Source organism: Lacerta agilis, chromosome 14, assembly GCF_009819535.1.
Source record: "Lacerta agilis isolate rLacAgi1 chromosome 14, rLacAgi1.pri, whole genome shotgun sequence".
Lineage (NCBI taxonomy): Eukaryota > Metazoa > Chordata > Lepidosauria > Squamata > Lacertidae > Lacerta > Lacerta agilis.
In genome coordinates this window covers 5,203,998-5,231,073 of record NC_046325.1, presented here as the reverse complement: position 1 = coordinate 5,231,073, position 27,076 = coordinate 5,203,998, and the positions used below count along the sequence as shown (strand labels likewise).

The 27,076-nt window shown below is 47.5% G+C and overlaps 1 protein-coding gene across 5 annotated transcripts; it reads left to right on the top strand.

Annotated features, from left to right (window-relative positions):
* Positions 1–1,519: 1,519 nt before the first annotated feature.
* On the top strand, positions 1,520–26,847 carry NOP9 (NOP9 nucleolar protein). 5 transcript variants are annotated; one of them, XM_033169467.1, is made up of 11 exons: positions 1,704–1,804; positions 2,788–3,173; positions 5,466–5,873; positions 7,296–7,421; positions 8,397–8,538; positions 16,876–17,065; positions 22,680–22,820; positions 22,907–23,053; positions 23,861–24,091; positions 24,452–24,557; positions 26,425–26,847. In XM_033169467.1, exons 1-11 carry the CDS (start codon positions 1,752–1,754, stop codon positions 26,580–26,582), a joined length of 2,088 nt encoding a protein of 695 aa, XP_033025358.1. In that variant the 5' UTR covers positions 1,704–1,751; the 3' UTR covers positions 26,583–26,847. The 5 variants fall into 5 exon arrangements, with proteins under 5 accessions (XP_033025357.1, XP_033025358.1, XP_033025355.1 ...); XM_033169466.1 differs by lacking the exons at positions 1,704–1,804; positions 16,876–17,065; positions 22,680–22,820; ... (2 more) ...; positions 24,452–24,557; positions 26,425–26,847 and adding exons at positions 1,520–1,667; positions 13,586–15,531; XM_033169464.1 differs by lacking the exons at positions 16,876–17,065; positions 22,680–22,820; positions 22,907–23,053; ... (1 more) ...; positions 24,452–24,557; positions 26,425–26,847 and adding an exon at positions 13,586–15,531.
* Positions 26,848–27,076: the final 229 nt, after the last annotated feature.

The following is a 27,076-nucleotide window of genomic DNA, read 5'->3' as shown; positions in this document are numbered from 1 at the left end:
TCGCCAGTAAAGCGAGACGAACTCCGCAACCCCAGAGTCGTCCGCAACTGGACCAAACGGTCAGGGGTCCCTTTACCTTTATAAAGGGATACTTTGCAGTGGATGTTATCTTTTGTATATCTTTTGATTAGCATAAAAATATTTAAAAAATAAGATGAGGACCTGGCAACTGCGAAGTGCGAGTGTGGTATAGTGGTTAGAGTACCTGGGAGACCAGAGCTCACATCGCCCACCTGGCCATGAAGCTCCCTGGGGTATCTTGGACCAGTCACCGACTCAGCCTCCTTCGCAGGGTTGTTGTGAGAGGGGGAGCCATGTATGACACCTTTAACTCACTGGAAGAAAAGTGGTATGTAAATACTGTATCAACGTGCGCATGTGCATTTTAATATAAATAAAACAAAAAAGCTTCTTAACGACGCAATCCTTTTTGATGGCTTTTGTTTTGATTTTATTCTTATGTCAATCCTGATGCGGTGCTCCATATTTGTTTCTTAATATTGAAGATGAAGTAAACGACCTCGGCGCTTCACTCATTCATGGTTGCAGTTGTGGGTTTTTTAAATTTTCCTTTGACTGTTTTGGACATCCTATCTTTACAGCTGCTTTATCAAAAATAAATATTAGGAAAAAAACCCACACTGCCCAATTCAATCCTGAACATGGTTACTCAGAAGCAAGCCACAACAAGTTCAATGGGACTAACTCTCAGGGAAGCCATAATCATAATTTACTATGTTTTAGTAAATTATTTTACTATGTTTTAAAGACTTTTTAAAGCCATGTTTTTTTCTATTTACTGTTTTAAAGACACTTAAAAACTGATTTCCTATTTGCTATGTTTTAAAGACATTTTAAAACTATGTTTTGCTATTTACCGTACTATATTTTAGATATTTTACTTTTTTAAACTATGTTTTACTATTTATGTTTTAAAGACTTTTTAAAACTATGTTTTGCTATGTACTATGTTTTAAATGCTTCCCCCCCATGCTTTGTATTTATGCTGGCTCTAAGGTACGTGTTGTTTATTTACTGCTCTTAGGTTTGCTTGGAGTTACTTTTGGAAAAGGAAAAAGAAAAAAGCGACCCATAAGTTAAATAAATAAATATGAGGAAATAATGATTGACAGGTTCATTTTGCTTTGGGGTTATGTCTGGCTGCGCGTGTGCTTGAGACAACCCTGCTATTTTGTTTTGTTTTTAAACGTATTTTTATTAAAGATTTCTTGGTTGTTTTTTTTTTTTTTTTGCCTCACTGTATTATGTTTTTAACCATGCCTTCCCTCGCGCGCCCTCCAGCGCCGCTCACGTCAAGCAAAAGGAAAGCGCCTCGGCATCCCTTCACGGGGTTAAAAAACGACGCGCGGGGCATTCTGGGACGGGAGGCGGGTTCCCTCGCGCGGAGCATGCTGGGACGGAGCTGCCCTCCTTCCCTCCCTTCCGGCTTCTTGTCCGCGTTGCATTGTGGGGACGCGAGCTGGGGGGGCGGCCGGGGTGGGGCGGCGCGCGGTGCATGCTGGGAGGCAGCTGGCAGGCGCCATGCGTCGTTTTTTGCCAGGCTCTGGTGGCCTCCGAGGAAGGAGGGTCGGCGGCGGGTGCTTGTTCCCCGCCGAGCCGCTTCCCACCTTTGCTGCTTAAAAACCCGGTTGCAGCAACAGGAGAAGGCGAGTCCTTGATCCCTTGTTTTTTTCCCCCCAATTATACCAATGCGTAATTGTTTTTATTTTTTATTCATTTTATTTTTTTAAATGATGGTTTTCTCCCTGAGTTTTCAGCTGCGTTGCAGTCAGAAGCTCAACAGGTGATGTTTATTGTGCTCCTAGGGTGGGATAGGGCGGTGGACTTTCCTTCCTTGGAGGTTTCTTCTTCTTCTTCTTCTTTTAAATCAGTTTTTTTTTATTAACTTTTAAAAATAAAATATTTACTTCCCAGGCAGTAGCATTGGAGGTCTTTAAACAGAGGCTGGGTGGCCGCCTGTCATGTATGATCTAGTTGAGATTCCTGTATTGCGGGGGTGGGGTTGGACTGGATGACCCTCGGGGTCCCCTTCCAACTCTACACAGTTCTGTGATTCTGCGATAGTCGAGCCATATCCACACCAGGCATTTAACCCTGAAACACTCATGGCTTCACCCCCCAAAGCATTCTGGGAGGTGTAGTTTGTCCAGGGAGCTGAACATGATTAGGAGGCTGCTCTGTTGCTACAATTCCCGACGCTACCTGTCAAGAGGGTTTGACTTGTTAAGCCCCCTCTGGAAAATGGTTAGCTCTCAGCACCCTCAACAGACCGCAGCTCCCTGGATCCTTTGGGAGAAGCCATGACTGCCTAAAGGGGTACCATAGTGCCTTAAATGTGTGATGCAAATGTGCCCTTAAAGGGATGCGACAAGAGCACATGCCATTTAATTTCTTCTCTTCACCCTTACCAAATGTCTTTGGATCTGGTATTTTTTTTTAATTGAAACTTCTGAGATTTTAAAAAAATTGATTTTATCTTCGCCGTTACGCTCCCTGTAAGAAACCCGAGAGCAGAATATGTGCTCTTTCCCTTCCTCCCACCCCATCTTCATAACAACCCTGCGAGGTAGGCTATAGGCTAAGGCGAGAGATGGCCACATGGCGAACGTTTTCATTTCCCCTAGTCTTGGTCTGACAGTTAAACCACTATGCCACACTTGGCAATTCTGCTTTTTTTATCTTAACCAGCGTTTTTATTTGCACCTGATCTCCAACCGTAGTAGATAAACCTCCCCATTTAAATAACTGTTGATTTCCTGACTGCAGACAGATTTGTGTGTTGAGACGCCCCTGCCCACCTGCAGCTATGGGGGTGCCCCCCCAACCACAAAAAGGAGCCCAGAAGAAGGAAGAGAGGAAACGAACCTTGCCTGCCTCCTCAACCCAGGAGGGACGGCCCAAGGAAAACAAGAGAGAGCCTGCCTCCTCAACCCAGGAGGGGCAGCCCAAAGAAAACAAGAGAGAGCCTGCCTCCACAACCCATGTTGGGGGGCCCATGGAAAACAAGAGAGAGCCTGCCTCCACAACCCAGGAGGGGGGCCCCAAGGAAAGCAAGAGGGAACCGCTGCCCAAACTGGAGCCTGCGGCAGCTGAGTATTTCCGTCGGGCTCACGAGACGTTGAAATCCGGGTTTGACTCTGATGAGGAGAAAGGTAAGGTGTTTTGGGAGATACAGGTTGGGTGTGTGATGATGGGGAAGCAGGTGGAGACAAGGTGTGGGTGTATGTATATGAAAAGGTAAAAATAAAAGGTAAAGGACCCCTGGACAGTCCAGTCGAATTCGACTATGGGGTGTGGCACTCATCTCCGCTTTTAGGCCAAGGGGCTGGCGTTTGTCTGCATATAGCTTTTCTGGGCCATGTGGCTAGTGTGACTAAACCGCTGGTGTGTGTTGGCTCTTATAAAGAGGCAAAGGACCTGGGTGGGTGTTCCCAAAGCTGCAGGTGTTCATTGGGTTATGTGAGCTAAGAGCAGGAGGTGTTGATGGGCAGCCATGTAAATAAGCCCACACAAGTTGCTAGTCCTCAATGTTTATTTTGCTAGCCTGCCAAAATTCTAGTAGTTTTCATTCTGCCTGCAGCAGAGGGGGTTTCCTTTCCTCTGTGGCTAGCATGGAAATGCAGGCCCCTTAGCCTCTTAGAAGTCTTGTTAAAAATACTATTATTATTGCCATTGATTCATTCATCGCCGCCTAAACTACTATCTCAAGGCGGCTTATATATAAGATAACTAACATAGGAGAATAAAACCACTCGTGGGGAAGACCAATTTATCCAGCTGAGCAGGCTTGCCTTAACAAGGCTGTTTTCGGTAGTTTCTGGACAGTGCAGGCAGTGAGGGCCTGTCGTATCTCAACAGGAAATGTCCCGCTAGTCATTGCCCCATAGCCTATCCTACCTCACAGGGTTGTTGTGAGGATCAACTCAATTAGGGGGCAACTTTCTATGTCACTTTGAGCTCCTTGGAGGAAGGGTGGGCCCATGTGAGAGAACATGAGTAGCTCTAGCCCACCCAGCAGGCTTCGTGGCTGACTGGATATTTCAGTTTGGGTCTGCAGTTGTACCTTGGATCCCGAAAGCCTTAGTACTCGGACGTTTTGGCCCCCGAACGCCGCAAACCCGGAAGGAAGTGACTGCTCCGGTTTGCGAACGTTCTTTGGAACCCGAACGTCCGACGGGGCTTCCGTGGCTTTCGATTGGCTGCAGGAGCTGCTTCCTGCAGCCAATCAGAAGCCACGCTTTGGTTTCCAAACACTTTGGAAGTCGAACAGACTTCCGGAACGGATTCCGTTTGACTTCCGAGGTACCACTGTACAGTACTTGATTTTTAAGTGCAATGCTTCTGCGTAATTGTACCAACACAGCTGCCAACTCCATTTATTCCTTCTGGCAGAAAGGGCCCTACCCCAGAGACCAGGAGTGTGGAACCCAAGACATGGGCCAAATGTGGCCCTCCAACCCTCTGTCTGGCCCTTGGCTTTCTCCCCAGGGCATATCCCTCTCTCCTGCTCCACACTCTCCTTGAGTGTCCTTCAGCTCTATTTTCTCGGGAAATAGAGAGAAGTGTGTGTAGCAGCTAGCCTTGCTCTACAAACATAAACGGTGACAGCTATTGCTCTCCCCACATTTCCCTTTGGCCCCTCCCACCGCCAGCAAGTGGCCCTCCAAAGGTTGCTCTGAAGGGAGAGTGGCCCCCAGAGTGAAAAATACTATTTCTGTTCTTATTCTTTAACAATAATAATAATAATAATAATAATATTTATATGCTGCCCATCTGGCTGGTTTTCCTCAGCCACTCAGGGCGGCTCCCAACAGGATATGAAAAACACGATAAAATTTCAAACATTAAAAACTTCCCTAAACAGGGCTGCCTTCAGATGTCTTCTAAAAGTCAGATAGTTGTTTATTTCCTTGACATCTGTTGGGAGGGCGTTCCACAGGGCAGGCGCCACTACTGAGAAGGCCCTCTGCCTGGTTCCCTGTAACCTTTCTTCTTGCAGGGAGGGAACCGCCAGAAGGCCCTCGGAGCTGGACCTCAGTGTCCGGGCTGGACAATGGGGGTGGAGACGCTCCTTCAGGTATACTGGGCCAAGGCCGTTGAGGGGTTTCAAGATCAGCACCAACACTTCGAATTGTGCCCGGAAACGTACTGGGAGCCAATGTAGGTCTTTCAAGACCGGTGTTACATGGTCTCGGTGGCCACTCCCAGTCACCAGTCTGACTGTCGCATTCTGGATTAGTTGTAGTTTCCGGGTCACCTTCAAAGGTAGTCCCACGTAGAGCGCATGGCAGTAGTCCAAGCGGGAGATAACCAGGGCATGCACCACTGGTGAGACAGTCTGCGGGCAGGGAGGGTCTCATCCTGCGACCCAGATGGAGCTGGCCGACAGCTGCCCTGGACACAGAATTGACGTAACGTTCTCTTGCCTTTCTTCCCACCCCCAGCCCTCTTTGTCAGCAACGTCCTGGTGGAGGCGGAATCCGTGGCCCTCCCTCTCGCCCTGGACACAGCCGGCTCTCTGCTCCTCCAGGCCCTCCTTCCTTCCGCCTCTGCGCCCAGCCTGAGCCGCCTGCTGCGGGCCTTCCTCCCTGCTCTGCGCCTGGCCGCCTGCCACCCCTGTGGGGCTCACATCCTAGAGGCCGCCCTGCTCAGAGCCCCGGTCCTGATGGCAGAGGGGGCAGAGGATGCTGAGGTGCTGGAGGACCAGATCCTGGAGCTGGCGAGGGCCGTGCAGGAAGAGCTGCCAACCTTTGCCCTGGACACCCACGCCAGCTTCGTGGTGCGGACGCTGCTGCAGGTTCTCGGAGGGGTCCGGGTCAGGTCGGACGGGGGACGGGGGCTCCCGGGGTCAGGTGAGTGGGGCTTGCTATTTTATTTCACCTGCTAAATTTATATCCCACCCTTCACCCGAAATCGTGGGGCGGTTTGAAACATGAAAATGCATTGTTAAGAAGAAGGTGATAGATATAAGATGTTAGATAAGGATTAAGATTAGTTGTAAAAGTAGAGGCAAAATAGTTACCTACAGTATATTTGAAATGAACGCAGAAGAGAGGACGTGAGGAAGTCCCCCCCCAGTAAGATTGTAAACAAGTTTAAAATAATTAAATAGGGGTGTTATTGTTTTATAAGTGTTTTATGTTTTGCATAAGTTTTCTTTTTTGTTGTTTTGTAGTTTGCATTTTGTATGTATTTTTTCTCTTTTTTGTTTGTATTCTTTTTAAATACCAATAAATTCCTTATAAAAAGAAACATGAAAATGCAAACTACGTAACGCAAGAACAAAACAAAACAAACCCACCGAAAAACCAGTACCATTTTTTAAAATTTTGTTTTATAATGTATATAAAACGGATAGAGAAAGTAAAGCAACAGATGGTAATGAAAACCTTTTATTTTTTTTTAAACCCCACTCATTTGACACATTTTTGTTTCGGCAAGCCTACCCAGTTGAAGTGAGTTATCTATTTTCAGTCTATTGTTGTTTTAGCTTTTCGAAAGTATTAAATTGTTTTAAATTTCATTGTTCTATAAGACGACTGTGAGGTTGGTTATTGTTGGGGTTTTTTCCAATCAAGCGGCGTATAAATTGTAGGAGATAAATAAAAATGACTAAAACTAGCATAGGCATGTAGAATAAGTACAGCTACATATGGGGTAACTAGCAAATCATGAAGTTATGAAAAAAGCGAGACTTCAAAAAAAAGAATATTGATATTATTTCATTGTCAAGCATGGTTCAAAGTCTGCCAGGCTTGTGACGGTGGTTGTCTTAAAAATGATGGTTCCCATATATTTGTTAAACCAAATCATGTAAAATTATGTGTATTTTTCACCATTATAGTTATATCCCAGAGTGAGTGGTGCCAAACATGCGGTGTAAGATTTTAGGGCTGCTTTCCGCTGAGTTGCAATAATTATTTGAGCTGCCGAGATCGTGCGTAAGGCCGGTACTTTTGACAATATATCTGCATTTGTATCATAGAAAATATTCATTCATTAGCAGTTGATTTTGGAGAGCAAACAGTCGTTTCTTTAGTGGCGTGCATCATTTCTGTCAACATTAAATTCCCCCCAAAAGTGCATTTCCACCATAAATGACAATATGTGCTAGGTTTATCACAAGGATATAGGGGAGAACATTTGCAAAGGAGTGCCGTGAGGGTGTTTTAATATTCAGCTATCTTCCTTCCCCTGCCAGTTTTTTCCTCTGTCTCATGAACATTTCTCTCTCTCTCTCTCTCTCTCTCTCTCTCTCTCTCTCATCCCTCCAGGGTCTTCTTTCTCCAGGGCCAAAAAGGCTAAACTGGAGAGCGATGGGCCTTCGGAATTTGAGGTCCCAGACACCTTCCATTCCCTCCTGGGCGAATTCAAAGGGAGCTTTCAGGAGCACATTCCAAGTGAGGCTGCGCCGCCTGCTGCGAATGCGAATCCAGCTCAACCCGGGGACGTCTGGCGGGAGGAGGGGCTGTTGGATCTGACGGACACTTCCATCAGCTTTAGGAAATGCGGGGTGGGGTGGGGAGAGTCACGGGAGAGATACAGTGGACTGTACCACTTCCATGCTGTGGATGGGGGCTGTGTGCAATTCTCTCTTTTAAAAAAAAATAGTTTTTTTTATCATAGATTTTCTTGTGTTATGAAACAAACAAATAAGCGAAGGAAACTACAATTGGGGCAAAGGAGGAAGGAGAGAGATGAGGGGCTTTCATTCTTTCATTGCCTGTCGTCTAGAACCTGATTGTCAAGTTGGAAGGGACCCCCGAGGGTCATCCAGTCCAACCCCCTGCGATGCAGGAATCTCGGCTAGATCATACATGACAAGAGGCCACAAAACCCCCAAGGGAGGAGAGCCCGCGCCTCGTTTCCGTTTGCAGGATTGTAAATGCAAAGGGGGCGTTCCAAAATGTGATTCTCTCCCCACCCCACCCCCTTCTCGCCTCCCCAACTTGCTTTGTGAAGTCGTTAAGTCTGTTCCACTGCTATCTTTTTGCCTTATTACGGTCTGCGTGCATAGACCAGAGTGCAAAACCTTGTCTTAAAAGACGAGAGACCCCAGATTACGTTTGCAAAAACGAACAGATGTGTTTGAGAGAGCTGAAGGACTCTGGCATGAGATGGGCTGTGCATTTATACGATGTAACTCTGCCTTTAGCTCTGTTGGGGCATCTATCTAGTTGCATTGCTATTATTATTATTATTATTATTATTATTATTATTATTATTAATTCTGCTCTTCTTACTCGTCGTAACAAGGGGCATGGATGTCTGGTGTGGGTGGTGGGTGGTGCCCCCCACCCACCCACCCGCAGTATCTCCTTGCTAAAGTTTAGCAGCTAAACGTCTCCCTCCGAAATCTTTTTCTCTCCCCCCAGGTTTCATCACCAACAAGTATTTCAGCCTCTGCCTCCAGGTGGCGCTGGAGGTCCTGCACAGGAAGCTGCCAGAGGACTGCTCAGAGCTGTGCCACTCGATGATTGGCTACTTGAGCTCCCGCAATGTGTCTCCTGGGCAGAGGTAAGCGCTCTGATTGGCCGCGGGCAGTGGGGGGCGGTGGTGGTGGGAGGAGACTTGGAAGCCGCCACCGCCGCTGCTGCTGTTCCTTTTTAAAGAGATTTCTATTAGATTTTCATAACTTTAACCAATTAATTTCAAATCTGTTTTACGTTTCTCTTATAATTTGACTTCCCACCTTCCCGTCCATGCTGTTTTTATACCCATCCCTTTGGCATACCTCATAATATTCTGCATTTCATCTAATATACGTTCCTTTAGTTCATATATCTTTCCGTTGCTCAAATTTCAAATCCTGCCTGTGATTTCATTTGGAAGCTGCTGCTGCTGTTCTGGGTGGATTTAGAAAACAGGATAATAGAATTACAGACTTGGAAGGGGCTCAAGGGTCATCTAGTCCAACCCCCAGCAATGCAGGCATCTCACCCCATAGTCCCCCTTCCAATTTGAAACCATACCAGGCCCTGCTTCGTTCTGCAAACGTGCGAGCAGTTTTATTGCTGCACCCACTAGACAATAATGATAATTTCATTATTTATACCCCACCCACCTGGCTGGGTTGGAGTGGAGCTGTCCTGCCTTCTAGCAAACTTACGGGGACTCCCATTTAAAAAGAGGTAAACTTACAGGGGCATGTTGTGATTGCCCAGATTGCAACTACGAAATATTACCCGCCAGCACCTCCCGCTGTTCGCTGTTGGTTCTCTGGGCAGCGCGGTATAGCGGTTAGAGGGCCTTGCCGAGGGCGGAGCGATGTATCTTCCAAAACTGGTTTTGAAGTCCACATTGTGATAACGGTTTCGTGACATCAGACCGGCGATATATCGCCAATCACGATGTGTGTGCGCTATGCAGAAATCGCGATGCGGGGAAAGCCAGCCGACGCTTCTCTCTGTTCCTGCAGTCCCTGCTGGCTCTTCCGGCTCTGCTCTCCCCTGCCTCCTGCAGGGGACAGCGAACCACAAGAGCAGGCACTGACGGAAGCAGCTGCCGAGAACTGCCTTCGCACGCCACGTGGTTCTTGCTTTAAGTACAGTGGCACCTTGGTTCTCAAACTTAAATCCGATCCGGAAGTCCGTTCCAAAACCAAAGCGTTCCAAAACCAAGGCGCGCTTTCCCGTAGAAAGCAATGCTAAACGGATCAATCCGCCCCAGACTTTTAAAAACAACCCCTAAAACGGCCATTTAACATGCATTTTGCTACCTAACGAGACCATCGTCCCATAAAATGAAAGCGCTGAACAATGTACTGCAGTCGCACAATCGCTCAAGTCAGTAGCTGAACTGGGTTCCACACAGTCACAAAAAAGAGCTGCGAAAACAAGAACGCTAAAACAGACCGACCTCAGCGTAACACTCCAAATGGAAGCGCGGCACTCCAAACGGAGCATGTCCGGCTTCCGGAAAAAGTTCGCAAACCGGAACACTTACTTCCGGGTTTGCAGTGTTTGGGTTCCAAGTTGTTTGAGGACCAAGGCACCACTGTATAGGATTGGCGCCAATCTGGTAGGTGGTTGAGGGGGATGCCAGTTGATTTGGCTCCAGGCTTCTTGTTCGGGTTCCCATTCCCCCTTCCTTTCTCCCTTTAAAAAAAATAAATGGGGGTTATCTACTTCTGAGTTAAACAAAAACCCATGCCCTGTTGTTTAAGCCTCTGTCCTCCCTTCTTTCCTCGTGCACTTGTGTGCCTTTGTCTCCCTGTGTCGATGCTTTTCCCTTCTGCATTTGTGTGTGCACGCATCTGGCTATGTCAGGGATGTCCAACTCCCAAGAGACTGTGATCTACTCAGTATAAAAAAAACTGGTAGTGATCTATCCATTGTCATTGGAGGAGGAGCGTGCATGGGGTGGGTGGATTGCCCAGAGTTGTTGAGCTTTTTTTTGGGGGGGGGAGGATTGCACAGAGTTTTTTTAGCTTTCCCCCTGTAACTTTTTGTACGTAATAAGGATCCTGTGATCTACCAGGATCAGTCGGGGATCTACCGATAGATCGCAATCTACTGGTTGGACATCCCTGGTCCATGTGTTGGTGCCTCTCCCTCATTTCTCTCCTCCTTGGGGAATTGTGTGGAATTGCCTGTCTCCCCCCCTCCTTGTTATGCTCCCCGTTTTCTCCTCCTTACCCTTCATCTCTCCCCAATTTTCCCCTCAACCTGGGCCGGATTTACGTATAAGCTAAACAAGCTATAGCTTAGGGCCCCCCCAAAAAAACTTAAAGGGGAGGGGGAATCGGGATGTATACTTCCAAAATATAAGATAAAAAACAAATAAAGTAAAAACTACGTACAGCAACAGTGTTTTGTGTTGTGTAAGGCTCCTATGATGTAAGTCAGGCACAGGCAAACTCGGCCCGCCAGGTGCTTTGGGACTACAACTCCCATCATCCCTAGCTAACAGGACCAGTGGTCAGGGATGATGCCATGTACCGGTAAGTCATGGGCCCTGCCTGCTAGCCTGCTCCCTCAAATATCCCTGGTTTGCTCCTTTCTATATATAGGGTGCCTACATTCTGCATGGACTGGTTGCGTGGCAACATGTGCAAATGGCTTTAGATACCTACCAGTATTAGGTCCATAAATGACCATATGGCATATATTCAACCCCCCCAAAAACAGCAACAATTTGTTGTTGGCAAAGGACAGCTGGGCATATAAAGGGCCCCGTTACCTTCAGTAGCTTAGGGCCTCATCAAACCTAAATCCGGCCCTGCCCTCACGCCCTTTGCTTTCTCACACATTTGTTCCCACAACCCTATACTTCTGAAGTTGTTATCCTCCATTTTTGTTCTTTCCCACCCCCGTCAGCGAGAATGAAAAGGTGGGGGGGGAGTGTTTTTATTTTCATTTTCTGGTGGTGTTTACTACGTTGGTTCCCCTTAAATAGCTCCCCCCCATATTAAAAAGGCAGGTTTTATGATTATTCTGATTTAAAGGAGGCTATCTCCTTGCCCTCTCTCCTTCTCCCCCTTTGATAAAAAGGGAGAGATTGGTGGGGCGAGGGCTTTTTGGGGGGCTTTCTGTATCACGATAGGGGGAGATGGGGCGGGGAAGAAGGTTGAAGAGAAGAAGAAGATGGAGCGGGGAAGAAGGTTGAACTGGATGCCTTATGCCGAAATGGGAGGCTGGGTAGTTGAGAGGCGAGAACAATATGGAAGGTGTCTGTCGGTAAGCAGTGGGAGCAAATGTGTGTCTTCTCAGAAGCAAGCCCTGCTAAATTCAGTGGGGCTTACTCCCGGGAAAGTAGAAGTACAGGTGAAACTCGAAAAATTAGAATATTGTGGAGAGGTTCATTTCTTTGAGTAATTCAACTTAAAAGGTGAAACTAATATATGAGATAGACTCATGACATGCAAAGCGAAATATGTCAAGCCTTCATTTGTTATAATTGTGATGATTACAAGGTTGCCCAGGAGACTGCCTCATAATCCCTTATATACCCAGCCAGTCAGTCACACTGTTCTGCAGATTTCCCCTCTTAAAAGTCCCGCCCAATGTCAGGTGCTCTCTCCGCAGTAACCTGGGAGCAGGGCTTTTGGTTCGGTGGAACAGTCCAAACATGACACACACCTGCTTTCTGCTTTCTGCAGTAGCTGAACACATTTTAAGCCAGAGAAAAGTGTCTCTGCTCTTTTGTGTTCCTCTTCAATCTTCTTTTTCCAAAAACCGTAAATGTCTCAAAGGGTATGTCTCTAAATCTCCTTGGGACATATACAGGTGAAACTCGAAAAATTAGAATATCGTGGAAAGGTTCGTTTCTTTCAGTCATTCAACTTAAAAGGTGAAACTAATATACGAGATAGACTCGTGACATGCAAAGCGAAATATGTCAAGCCTTAATTTGTTATAATTGTGATGATTACGGCATACAGCTGATGAGAACCCCAAATCAACAATCTCAACTTTGGGGTTTTCATCAGCTGTACGCCATAATCATTACAATTATAACAAACAAAAGACTTGACATATCTCGCTTTGCATGTCATGAGTCTATCTCATATATTAAACTCCAGTAGCTAATGAAAACAATTGCTTACATAAATGGACTTTTCCACAATATTCTAATTTTTTGAGTTTCACCTGTAGATTTAGTTGAACTTAGTGGGACTTACTCACTTGGCCCTCTGAGTGGGGAACAGGGTGGATTTGATTGAAATCAAATCGATTTAAATCACTAGTCAGTAAGACTTGATTTAAATCTTTTTTTGTTATTATTACAGAAAGACTCATTCTTGCTGGTATCATCTTAATATTTACATCCAGAGTAAGGTTTCATTTTTGGAATAATAATAAATTTTCAGAGTAGTTTTTACAGTTATATCAAAAATCACTGATTTGGTTATATTATCAGAAACAAACAGACCGATAATTATGAAATTATCGTGAGGTTTGATAAGCTAACTGTTTATATTTGGACAACTTTTCTGCTGTACTTTATTGGAAGGAGAAAAATCAATAGATAATCATTTCCTTAATAACAGCTTAAACCATTTATTTAACTAAAACAATAACGTTATAGCACATGTATCCATGTTTATTAACTGATGCGGTTAAACAGTTGTGTGTTTTTTTAAAATTAGACTTGAGTTTTAGCACACATGAAAAACTTTTCAAAAATCCTTATTTCCTGATGAATATATTGGCTTTGGACTATAATGTAACTTAAATAGAAAACTATCTTTAGAAAGATTTTTCCTCCAAAAGCATTTTATTTTAAAAATGCAATTTAAATTTTAAAAAAATCAATTAAAAATAAATCTGATTTTGTTATATTTTTTAAAAAACAATAATTGATTTTTATCCACCCTGTTGGGGAAGCAGATGCAACTTGACACCACTAAATTACTAATCGTTAATCATATGCAAGTTTAACATTTTTACTAAATCAACCACTTTCATAAATTTTAAATTCCCCCCCCCAAACTGTCCATAACATTAATATATTCTCCAGAAATCTTCAGTGGTGTCGCTGAAGCGTGCGTTCGTTGAGTTAGTTTTCATAGAATTATGTGTGTCAAGTTTAGATTTTTTACTTTTGTTCAATATTTTCCCAGATTAATTGCGTTCACTATGACTCATCGCCGTACTTTGGAACGCCCCGAATACCACCATCTGGTAGGCAAGCCCAAAACCAAAAGTCCCGTTTGGATGCATTTTGGCTTGCCTGCTGACGAAAATGACCGCCTGGTGGTTCATAATATCGCCATTTGTAAAATATGTTTGCACTCCGTATCGGTGAAAGGCGGAAACACCACCAATCTCACCAGCCACCTCAAGCTTCACCACCCCCAGAAGTTTAAGGAGCTGCCTTCTTCATCGGCCGGCGTTTCCGTTTATTCATGTAACAATGACGACGACCCTCCGGCCGCCGCCACCGCGGTCAGTGCCGCCGAGCCTGCCAAAACCGTTGCGGAAATTCCTAGGAAACGGCAAAAAACGCTGTTGGATTTTCAGCCGCTGGGTTTTGAGGCCCCCAGATCCTGTAGCCAGGCCATCACAGAGTACCTGGCTACGTGCATGCAGTCTTACAACATAGTAGACCACCCTAAATTTATCCAAATGGTCAACACCCTGAACCCAAGATACCAGTTGCCCAGTAGAAAATACTTTGCGACCAAAGGCGTTCCGACGCTCTACAACGACACGGTGGAGAAAATGAGGAGAGAAATAGGTCGGGTGAAGGAGAGCGAGCTGGTGATCACTACCGATTGCTGGACATCGGTAGGAGGCACCCCGTTTTTGGCCGTGACGGTACATTTCATTTCCGACGAGTGGCAGCTGGTCAACGCTTTCTTGGGCTGCAAGCACTTTCTGAAGGACCACACCTCCGACAACCTCTGCGAGATGCTCGCCGACACGTTGTCCGAGTGGGACATAGACGTGAAGAACATATTTTGCAGCACGACGGACGATAACGGCGCCATTCTTAAAGCGGTCCGGCAGCTGGGCTTAGAGTACATCTCTTGCTTCGCCCAGAACATCAACATCGGCGTCGGCCGAGCTTTGAACCTGACGCCGCTGAGGAGGGCCATCGTGAGGCTGAAAAGCCTGCAGAACACCATTTGCCACAGCTGGAAGATGAGGAGAGACCTCGGCAAAGCCCAGGAGCTGCTTCAGATGGAGAAAGTCAGCTTGCCGAGCGCTTGCCCCACAAAATGGTGGAGCGTCCTTAAGCTCTGCCGGAGGTTTCTCGAAAACCAGCTTCCGGTTTGCAAGATGCTGATGGATTACCCGTCTAAAAAGCACTTGATGTTGGAAGGGTGCGACGTCTCGGCCGTGCAGGACTTTGTCTCCGCAGCTACCCTGCTAGAGGACATCACCACGACTCTCAGCGGGAGCAGCGTTGTTGTCACGGCTTCCTCTGTTCTGCCTCTCTATAGGCAGATTAAGAAGCGCCTCCAGCCCGAGGAGGGAGACAGCACGCTCTTGCAGGACATCAAACATGAAATTTTGGGTGCGCTGTCGGAAAAGTACGAAAACGGGCCTATGGTAACCACTTTGGGCCTGGCCTCGTTGTGCGACCCAAGGTTTCGCCTGCGTTTCTTGGAGGCCCCCGAGGCTGTCAGGCAGGAGGCCATACAAAAGATGGCCGACTTGCACGCCGGCAGCCTGTCTGCGGAGCCAGACGCTCCGCCTGACGCACCAAAAAAGGAAGGGTTGGCGAAAATTTTCGATTTGGAGGAAGAAGAGGACCTTTCGGGGGATGGGTTTGAACCCCTGTCTGTCTTGAAAGCAGAAAAAGAGCTGAAAGGCTACATGGCCATGCCCAGAGTGAACTTTGACGATTCCCCACTGATGTGGTGGAAGACGAACGAGGCCTTCTTCCCGATGTTGAAGGTGCTCGCAAAGAGGTTTTTGGCCATCCCGGGGACGAGTGTGTCTTCCGAAAGCGTGTTCAGCACGGCTGGCAACGTTCTCCAGAAACAAAAGGCCTCTCTCTTGCCGGAGAACGCCGAAATGCAAATCTTCCTGGCAAAAAATATAAATTTCGTTTGACGAGTCCCCCCCCCCTCTGTTAAAATCTATCCGGGTTTAACAGAAGAAAACGAACAAAACAGTCAAATAACTGGTGTTGTGGGCTGTATATGCACATTCAGCTAAAACTATACTTGAAATACCTTAAAGTGTGACGCAGAATTGGCTTTCCCCCCCCGTGTTCAGCAATGTAATTGAATCGTTAGGGGGCGTTCTCTCACCTTGCCTTTGATATCTGTGCTGCTAATTCTTTAATTTTAGAGAAAATGTGCTGATTTTTTTTTAAAAAAAATTATCAGTGCTGTGAAATAACTGTTGTAACAATATGCTAAAGGTAAGTAAAAATGTATGCATTTTAGACCCCTAAGTAACACCAGCTGCCGGGACATCTCCCCTGTTTGCCTCGACAAAGCTCCATCCTTATTTCAGCCATCATGATATTTTGGTATATTGCGATGCTTCGCTGGTGGTACGTGGCAGTGTTGAAAACCAGGTATTGCCCAGCCCTACCTAGGAGCTCATCCCTGTCCCTTAGCCTAACCTACCTCACGGGTTATTGTGATTATAAGATGGGAGAAAGGGCGAAGCAAGCAGGTTACAGCCCGGCAGAAATGGTCTGGTTTCTTTTGAGTGACAATGACAGCTTCCTCACAAACACACACACACAGTGGTGCTCTATGCACCGGCTGCAAAAAAATATCCAGGAAAAAGGAGTTAGAAAAAAAACTTTTCAAATTGTTTTGGAGGTTTAATCTGAAATTAAGATGGATTTAAGCTGGTTGGGGTCTCTGATAATCTTCTCTCTCTTACATCGTGGATGCCAGCTTCCACATGCATGTTGTGGGTTATTAATGCTGTCGCCGCAAGTTTGTCACGGCCTTCTGCTAGAACAGTGAACTTAAAAACTAAACTGTGTATCTTTTTCAGGGACTGCTAAAAGCGTGTCTTGTTCAGGCAACCGTGCCCAGTTATTGTAGGATGCCGACACTGTGTTTTAATCTGGTTCTCTGGCTTGTGGTTGACTTCCAGTTACTTTTGAAAGTTTTGTAGCTTTTTGATTTCCTTGTTTTTTTTTCTCCCTGTAAACCACTATGAGTTTGTTTTTTAAAAAAACAACAACCAAGCTGTATATAGATATATAATTTTATTAAATAAATAAATAAATAAATACCAATGGGGAACAAATAAAAACGAACAAATAAATTTACCCCTTCTCCTGTCTGCCTCCTTTTTACTGGCTCTGGGGGCCTTAAGGGTGGGCCTTGGGACTTTCCGAGATGGGGTGGGGTGGGGAGGTGGGAACGTGGTTAGGGAAGCAGCATGAACTCGCCTGGGACTACTCTGACCGGGGGCCATCTTTCTCTCTCAGCCCCCTCCTGGTGTTTCTGAAGGATGCCACTTGCAGCCGGGTGCTGGACAAGGTCCTGGAAGTGTCTGACCGGAAGGCCTTGCTCTCCTTCTATAAGGCCCACATGAAAGGGCAGCTTCACGCCCTGGCAGCCCACAAGGTGGCCAACTTCACCTTGCAGCGGCTCATCCAGGCAGCCTCCAGGAAATTGGTGAGTGACAGCCCTTGCGGCCACCATGGGGGGGTTGGGGGGGGCTGATCGAAACCGTGCCAGCTGTCAACGTGCAGACCAGCGGGAAGATTTGCCCTTGGTGTGTGTGTGTGTGTGTGTGTGTGTGTGTGTGTGTGTTTGGTTGGGGATATTTGCAACATCCTGTTGGGAGTTTTTCTGGGCAACCCAAAACCCTTCCAAGTACAGTGGTACGTTGGTTCTCGAACGGCTTGGCTCCCAAACAAATCGGCTCCTGAACGCCACAAACCCGGAAGCGAGCGTTCCGGTTTGCGAATGTTTTCCGGAAGCCGAACGTCCGACGCGACTTCTGATCGAGTGCAGGAAGCTCCTGCAGCCAATCGGAAGCCGCGCCTTGGTTTTGGAACCGTTTCGGGAGTCGAACAGACTCCCGGACCGGATTAAGTTTGAGAACCCAAGATACCTCTGTACCAGGCCCTGTTGTAGCAAAGTAAACATGCAGCGTCCAAGCGCTTAGGAGTCCCAAGTCTAGCATGGAGTGTAAGAAACGAATCGCAGGAAACGTTTGGATACAGACGGAAGTATTTCCCGTCATTCTTAAACGTACATAGATCAATCAGAGTCCTGATAAGAGGTTCAACTTAAAAGCTTCGGGCTCAGCCCTAAACCTGCCAGACCCCCATCTCTCCTTATCTTCACAGTACAATAGCAGAGTTCAGACTAAACATCCCCCTCTGTCCAGTTCGGAAACTGCGCGTGTTTAGAAAGCATTCTTCAGAGTGTCCTTGCACAAGCCGTAAGCAAACCGTCTTGACGCTGCTTCTGGAAACTTCACACAGTTTAACGTACACAGGCTGTCGTTTCTGAGAATGAATGACTCTCATCTCAACATGTTTCCCATACAGTAAACCACAAACGTTCGAGGTTACATTGGGGGCTTATTAGTTTAGGGCCGTAGTTTTCAACCTTTCTGAGTCCACGGCTCCTTTGACCACCAACCACGTTGTTTCTGCGGCTCCCCTGCGGAAGCCACACTGGGGTCAAGTTACACGTAAGGGGAGGATTTCCCTGTTCCGCCCCGTCCCTTTTCGACCGGAAGCTGAGCGATGCTGCTGCTCTGCAGGGCTGAGCCGACAAAACGCCACATCGCAGCCCCAGCCTTCCTTTGCTGAAATTGGTGTGCACTTGGGGCAAGGGGTGGAGAGGGCAAAACAAGATTAAGACCTGAAGCAGAAATACTTGTTATGGTGCGGAAGAAAAAATGAAAAGCACAGCACACGAATGCAGATACGGTCCTTTCCTGCAACTACTCCCTGTCCCCATAAAGCTGGGTGGCTGTTAAGGAGGAGGGGGGTTGCCTAGGGAGAATTGGGGAGAGGCATGTTGGGGGTGGGTGGTAGCGTGTGTTAAACCACAGAGCCTAAGGGCTTGCCGATCAGAAGGTTGTCAGTTTGAATCCCTGTGATGGGGTGAGCTCCTGTTCGGTCCCTGCGCCTGCCAACCTAGCAGTTGCAGTTCGAAATCACGTCAAAGTGCAAGTAAATAAATAGGTACCGCTCCGGCGGGAAGGTAAACGGCGTTTCCGTGCGTTGCTCTGGTTCGCCAGAAGCAGCTTTGTCTTGCTGGCCACATGACCCGGAAGCTGTACGCCAGCTCCCTCGGCCAATAATGGGAGATGAGCGTCGTAACCCCAGAGTCGTCTGCGACTGGACCTAGTGGTAAGGGTTCCTTTTACCTTTACCTATGTTGGGGGTAGAAGGACAGAGAAACACAGAAGACGCTCCTCACTTTCAGGGTTATTTTAAAATACCTCCTAGAGCACACACACATCCATCAAGCTCCTTTGCTATTTTCTTGCATTTCTCAAGCCCTCTGTGTAGCACTAAGGAACTGTTAGTAACTGAAGCTGGGGAGGATTTTTGACGGTGGGAAGATTTTAAGAAGATGAATCCGTCATGGAAAAGCGTTTCCCCACCTTTTTGCCACTTAACGAAAGGACAGCCCCCCTCTTGCCTCCTGGGCTCCCCAGAATGTTCCTCAAGTCACCTCGGTGCCACGGCACACTGGTTGAAAATCCATTGTTTTGGGGAAATGTGAGTAAAAGGCAACCCAAGAAGAGGACAAGCGACGGCATCTCTTCAATTTTGTGGGTACCACATCCCCCGGGTGCTGCACGCATGCGGAAAGTCATGCATAGTGGTGAAATGCCATCTACAAAGCCTTTAAACACCCTCTAAACCTCTGGAGCCCCTTTTAAAAACCAGAAGTGCTTTCTCCTTTCTCAAACTCCAACTCTCCACAAGCCTCAGAGCTCTGTGGTGCAGAAGCTCCTGGGGTTGCTTGCTGTTTTTCTGCAATTTTCTTTGTAGTTTCCCCACTCTTTTCGGGCTGTTTTTGCCACCCTTGTGTCTTTTTGCTGTCTAAAAGCATTTATTTCATCATTTCCCGGTGCTGCGCATATACTTGGTCGTGTGCAAGGCTAATGCGTGTAAGTGGGGAGACCCCTGTATAAAATTATGTGTGGCAAGGAAAAAGCAGATATAGATGTTTTCTCCCTTGCTCCTGACACTGGACCTTGGCTTCCCCAAACTTGGTTCTCCAGATGTTTTTGGACTACAGTTTCCATCATCCCTGGCCGCTGGTCCTGCTAGCTGGGGATGATGGGAGTTGTAGTCCAAAAACAGCTGGAAACTCAAATTTGGGGAAACCTGGGCCAGACATTCAACAAAGCTGAATGTTGGAAGAATTCAGGGCGGGCAAAAGAAAGGACCGTACTTAGTTAAACTACGGAACTTGAAAGGAGGATCAGGCAAATTGGCAGAGGAGGCTTAATCCATGGCTACTAGTCAGGGTTTGAAATCCCCCGGGTGCATTTTGCTACTGGCATGGGTCCAGTCGCGGCTACGTGGAGGTTTCTGGGCACCGGGTTGGCAACGGACGTCTCCATCGGACCAGCCAACTGGTGCACAGCAAAAGAGACGTGTCTTGTATTTCTGCGCTGTTGCACGAATCATGGGCCCCCCTTGCCGGGCACCTTAGTCCTCCACCCACCACATCCAGGAAAGCAAATGCAGGGCTGAATACAGGGATTTTTGACTCTGTTTACAGCCTTTCCGGAATGCACGAACCACAGTTTAAATACCTCTGCCTCCACACCAATCCCATTTCCACTGCGTGTGTTTTTCCTCCTCGCATACTGGGACAAGGGAATGGTTGCAAGAGCAAGCTACAGTCAAGCAGTGGCGTTGAGGTCGTAGAAGTGTGCCGTTGGAAGGGGAAACCCCGAAGTTCTAGACCAACCCCCTGGCACATTGGCATTCCGTTGTGCTCCTGCTTGCGGGCTTCCCCCATGCATGAGGTTGGGCTCGATGGGCCACTGGCCTGAACCAGCAGACTCCTCTTATATGTGGGCAGACCTTCCGACTGATGGTGTCATTTCGTAAGATGGAGTCATTTAAAAAAGACATCCACGCTGTAGCCGCTCCTATGAAAATGCTTTGCTGCGTCTCTGTTGCCTTAGGACTCGCAGGGCGGCGGCTTCCACCCCAAGTAAAATCTTCCATATTAATCTAAGGTCTGCTTGTGAATTTAGACCTGAGCTATCTAGCGTCTTGGGTGTGGCATACATTGCAGATACAGTCTTGGAAATCTTGATGAGGAACTGAGATTCCTTCCCAAGTGTTTTTGGTTTCGTTGGGCAGGGAGGTGGTGCCCACTCTGAATAGTATTAATTAATTAATTAATTAATTTTATTATTTATACCCCGCCCATCTGGCTGGGTTTCCCCAGCCACTCTGGGCAGCTCCCAACAGAATATAAAAAACACGACAAAACATGAAACATTAAAAACTTCCCTAAACAGAGCTGCCTTCAGATGTCTTCAGATTTCCTTGACATCTGATCATAGCTGTCAACTTTCCCTTTTGTTGCGGCAAATTCCCGTATTCCAGCGCCATTTCCCATTGCAAAAAAAGGAAGGTTGACAGCTCTGCATCCGATGGGTAGGTGTTCCACAGGGTGGACACCACCACCCAGAAGGCCCTCTGCCTGGTTCCCTGTAACCTTTCTTCTCGCAGGGAGGGAACCGCCAGAAGGCCTTCAGAGCTGGACCACAGCGTCCGGGCTGAATGATGAGGGTGGAGACGCTCCTTCAGGTATACTGGGCCTTTGATGCCGTTTAGGGCTTTAAAGGTCAGCACCAACACTTTGAATTGTGCTTGGAAACGTACTGGTAGCCAGTGTAGGACTCGACATTCAGTTTCACGGGATGCTTGCGGCTCCCCACGTTACGAGAGAGCAGGAAAAACCTCTACAAGTGGTACCTTGGTTCTCAAACTTAATTTGTTCCACAAGTCCGTTCCAAAACCAAGGCGTTCCAAAACTTGTTATGAAATTAAGTGGAGTAACTGCTCTGCAGAAACAGGTGGGTAGCCGTGTTGGTCTGCCATAGTCGAAACAAAATAGGAAATTCTTTCCAGTAGCACCTTAGAGACCAACTGAGTTTGTTCTTGGTATGAGCTTTCGTGTGCATGCTATCTGAAGAAGTGTGCATGCACACGAAAGCTCATACCAAGAACAAACTCAGTTGGTCTCTAAGGTGCTACTAGAAAGAATTTCCTATTTTGCTCTGCAGAAGACATGCTGAGGAAACTACACGTTCTGCACATACCGTAATTAAGAGAATGCAAAATAAGTCCTTTGCTTGGTTTTAATAATAGAAAAATAAAACAAGTTATACTAAGTTTACAAAACATGACCCAACCAGTGACCCACCCACCAGGGTACTGATATACTACATCTGATTGCTGACACAACTTAACACAAACTTAACCACACCTGCTGTACTGCCTCATAGCTGTAAAACTAGGTCATGGCATTTACAGTGACTTTTAAAGAGGTACACATCTTGTGGAACAACAATGAACCATAATATTTGAACTATTCAACAAAGCCAAGGCACGCTTTCCCATAGAAAGTAATGCAAAACGGATTCATCCGTTCCAGACTTTTAAAAACAACCCGTAAAACAGCAATTTAACATGAGTTTTACTATCTAACGAGACCATTTCGCCATAAAATGAATGCAACAATCAATGTACTGTACTATAAAATAAATAAGACACTATCGTGGATGATGAAATTTAAAATTATTGTTTTCCCTTGCCTGCACTGATGATAGTCATTGTTTGGATGGGGGGCATTTATTCATTTCCGCAGTCACACAGTCAACCAGTAGCTGAACTGGGTTCCACACAGTCACGACAACAAATGAACCGAGAAAGCCTCAAAAACGCAAAATAAATAGCAAAAACAAAAGCGCCTAACCTAATCCGTTCCAGGAGTCTTTTTGACTTCCGAAATGTTCGAAAACCAAGGCGCAGCTTCTGAACGTTCGAAAACCGGAACACTTATTTCCGGATTTTTGGTGTTTGGGAACCAAGGTGTTTGGGAACCAAGATACCGCTGTATCAACTTCCTTGGCGCCATGCGTAATTTTTATATGCTTCGATTGAGTCTCTTGTTTCTCGCCTTCCCTCTAAAGCCCCAAACGTTGCTACCGTTTCTTGGAAATGCTTCTTCTCTCCCCACACTGAGGATGCCTGCCTCTTCCCCCCCTGCCCAATCTCTCTTCCAGCTGGGAAAACTCCTTGAGGAGCTGGGCCCCGGCGTGGAAGAGATCTTGGCCTGTGAGCACTTGGGGCTGATCACGGCGCTACTGGGAGCCTGCAGAAAACACGGCTCTCACCAGCAGGAGGTGCTGCAACTCCTCATGGAGGTAAGAATCCTCCCTCCCTCCTCCCCTGCGTCCGAAACCCGCATCTTCTTGCTGTGTCTGATATGGCCGCTGTTTCCTCCTCTCAGGCCTTCCACTGCTGGGAGCCCCCGTCTCGCCAGCTGGCCTGCGTCCCTCTCATTGCTTCCGTCTTGGCCTACGAGGCGTATTACGGCGAGGAGGAGGAGGAGAACACCCCGCAGGAGGAGGAAGAAGAGGATCCGTCTCAGCAACAGGTGGGGGAAAGATCTCCAACCGAGACCCACAAATCGTTGAGCTGTTCATTGTTCATCCGAAGAAGTGTGCATGCACACGAAAGCTCATACCAAGAACAAGCTTAGTTGGTCTCTAAGGTGCTACTGGAAGGAATTTTGTTTTTTTTTTACTTTGGCAGACCAACACGGCTACCTATCTGTAATTGTAAGAACTGTTACATATGCGACGTCTTTCCCGAGAGGCGTCAGGAATGCTTTGATTGTGTTTCCTGCTTGGCAGGGGGTTGGACTGGATGGCCCTTGTGGTCTCTTCCAACTCTAGGATTCTATGAGTGCACTTTCAGGGGCAAAGTCAAACCGCTGGAGGATCGCAGCGCCCGCTGTGGCTGCAGAGACCTGTAACTCGTAGCTGCTGCCTCCTGTGTTGTTTTTGCCGTGTTAGCGGTGCCAAATTGACCTCCCCGGGGGCGCAAGCCTGGGCGGTGTGTCTGGAGGTCCTGGGTTGCCCAGATGACAAGACTCAGCCTGGCTGTGCTCCAAAGGAAAGCAGAGCAAGATGTTTGGCACTAGCTTGGCTGCAGGAGTTGCCGGAAGGGGAACAAACAGCCTCCCTCTGCATTCAACAATGGAGGCCTGGGGGCTGGAAAGGGTGCCTTATCTCTCTCCCGATCACTTGCTGAACAGCTGTTCAGAGGCTTCCTTTCAACACCCCCTTCTCTCTGGTTGGCCACTGTGGGAACAGGATGACACAGCAGCTTCTTCTCAAGTTCCTATGGGGGGCTGACTCCTCTTTGCTGCACCTAATCTCACTCTTCTCTTCCCCGCTAGGCTAGCCCATCCCGCCCCTTGAGTTCCATCTCCTACCACGGCTCCCTGATGCTCCAGCACCTGCTCCACTTCGCCGACCCCTCGACTGTGCTGCGCAGCCTGGCTGCCATGACCCCCAAGGATCTGGTCACCTTGGCCTGCGACCCGGCGGGCAGCCACGTCTTCGACGCCCTCCTGGCCAGCCCCTCCGTCCCCGAGAAACAGAGGCGCAAGGTGCTGCGTCGGCTCAAGGTGAGCGCTGGGCGGGCTGGTCCAAGGCAGGGGTGTGTGCGCGTGCGTGCGTGAATCCTCTTTTTGCCTGAGGTTCGCATTCCTTGCTGAGGAATGTCACTTGCTTCCAGGCTGGGCAAGCTCTGCATCGCCTTGGCGCTATCCTACATGCAGGGCTGTGGCAGAAATGTTTGGTGCTGGAAGAAAGGTTCCCATCAGCTGAGGATTTTTGTTTTAAGCTTCTAGTCCTCAAGAGACAGAAGGGTGGGGCCTCGCTGACCTGGGACGAACCGAGGCAGATGGAATTGGGCAGAATTTGTAAATCTCTCTCTCTCTCTCTCTCTCTCTCTCTCTCTCTCTCCTTCCTCTTTATATCCCCAGGGCTGCTACGTACCTCTGGCTTGCAGCAAACACGGGAGCCGAGTCCTCGATGCCATTTGGAGCAGGGCCACCCTGCCAGCCAAGCGAGAGATGGCGCAGGAACTGGGTATGACTCTTTTCTCCTCTCCCGCAAGGAAATGTGTGACATGCAACAGCTTTATTCACTAGCGGCTGTGAATTTTGCAGTTTGCTCTGTGGGCGATTTCTCCCCCGCCCCCCTCAAGCTGTCTCTGGTGGAAATGTCCCTCGTTCTTCCCTGTTCCCTGCCTGCCACGCCCCTGAAAGGGCTGCATCCTGGTGCAGAGACTCGTGGCACAAGGGGTGCCAGCCTCTCCTTGCATTCACACCCACCCACCCTGGGAGAATTCCTTTTTCGGAAAGTGCGGGGAACAAGGAAGTACGTGCGCCTGTTTTACGGATATTTGAAGTGGCCCCTGGCCATAGGCTGCGTTCCTCCCCCAGTTGCCTTCTTGCCCAGGCTGTTGATCCGCCTGTGATTAGCTGTGATTGCAGGGGGTTGGACTAGATGACCGCTGGGGGTCCCTTTCAACTCTACATTTCTATGAATCTGGGGACCCCAGTGTGGCATCCATGTGCAACGTAGCATCCTCCAACACCCACCAAGGTCTCCTACCCGCCCTGGTTTTTTATTTGATCTTTCTTTTGGGGGAGGGGCCCTGAGTGTTGTCAGTTTTTCTTCTGCGAAATGGGCACCACTGATTTGCATTGACACCACACCTCTGGGTAGCTTGGGGAGGAAAAATAAACACGGGGGGGGGGGAATTGTTTCTTTGATGTGAATGGATTTTGGACTAGGGGGAAGTTGAAGTTTTGTTTATTTTTGTTAATTTGATAATTAATGGGTCTGAATAGTGCTTTGCTTCTTAGTTGAGTATGCTCTTTTAAAATTGATGTTCTGTTATATTAAATATTCCCCCCCAAGGTATTATGTATTATACCCGGAGGTCGAATGGCTTCCGCTGAGGCCCCCCTCCCCCAATTTTCCCCATTGAAATTGCAGGCCACCCTTGTCGAACATTTCGGAAGTTGAAACTGTCTTCTGGAACGGATCACGTTTGGCAACCGAGGTACCACTGTACAGGTGAAACTCGAAAAATTAGAATATCGTAGAAAGGTTCATTTCTTTCAGTAATTCAACTTAAAAGGTGAAACTAATATACAGTGGTGCCCCGCTAGACGAATGCCTCGCTAGACGAAAAACTCGCTAGACGAAGGCATTCGTCTAGCGGAAGGCTGCCCCGCAAGATGAATTTGTCAATGGGGCTGCCTCGCAAGACGGAATTTTTTTTTTTTTGTCTAGCGAAAACCGCGATTTGCATTGGTGCTTCGCTAGACGAAAAAATCGCTAGACGAAAATACTCGCAGAACGAATTATTTTCGTCTAGCGAGGCACCACTGTATGAGATAGACTCATGACATGCAGAGCGAGATATGTCAAGCCTTTATTTGTTATAATTGCAATTATTATGGCGTACAGCTGATGAGAACCCCAAATTAACAATCTCAACTTTGGGGTTTTCATCAGCTGTGCGCCATAATCATCACAATTATAACAAGCAAAGACTTGAAATATCTCGCTTTGCATGTCATGAGCCTATCTCATATATTAAACTCCAGTAGCTAATGAAAACAACTGCTTACATAAATGGACTTTTCCACGATATTCTAATTTTTCGAGTTTCACCTGTCTATTTTTCTTTGCTGTGAATCGCTTAGATACCTTCGGGTGACAAACGATTAACAAGCCTAATAAACGAAATGTCACGAATTCCATACACTTCTCAACATGTGGCACCCCCTGCCCCCCCCCCCCAACTTCCAGGCAGATGTTCTTCAGGGTTTTAGGCCTTTCATGCAACCCTAACCCTGGAGATTCCCCCCTGCCCGCACTGTGTTCTTTAGGTCTTAAAGACTGCTTCTCTTCTTTTCTCCTCCCCCCAAAAAAATTCCAGCTGAGCAAGAACCACGTCTGCGGCACGACCCCTTCGGGCACCACCTGGTTCGCAACTTCGCCCTGACCCACTTCCTCAAGCGCCGCCAGGACTGGGAGCGCCACCACAAGGCGAAGAAGAAACGGCGGGAGCTGTTCTCCGAGATCCTGGAGGACTGAATCGGGAAGATGCCGTTGGCGGGTGGTCGGGGCTGAATGGAAACAGGGGACTGGTGCCCTCTAGGGGGCGCTGTGAGCCTCTCCCAAACCACAGAGAACCTGGAAGATTGTTCAGAGCAGGGGAAATGCCGCCACTCTGCACTTTCCTCCTCTTGTCTGCTCCCAAATGGATCTTTTGTTTTTACGTATTTTTGTTTTTTAAGATATATGTATCATTTGTGGGGACAATTCAATAAAGTCTACTCTATTTTCTATCTTAAAGATATATTAAGAGAGCCATTTCTTTATTGGCACGGCCGTGCCCCTTCCCTTTTAAGTGTCAATGAAATGCTAGCCTTGCAATGCAAGATTAGCAATCTAAGGTTCGTGGGTTCGAGCCCCATGTTGGGCAAAAGGGGGTTCGACTAGATGACCCTCGTTTTCCCTTCCGACTCCACAATCCTATGATTCTAAGGTCTCTTTTCGGCCTCTCTTAAGACCTTTTATTTGTGTAA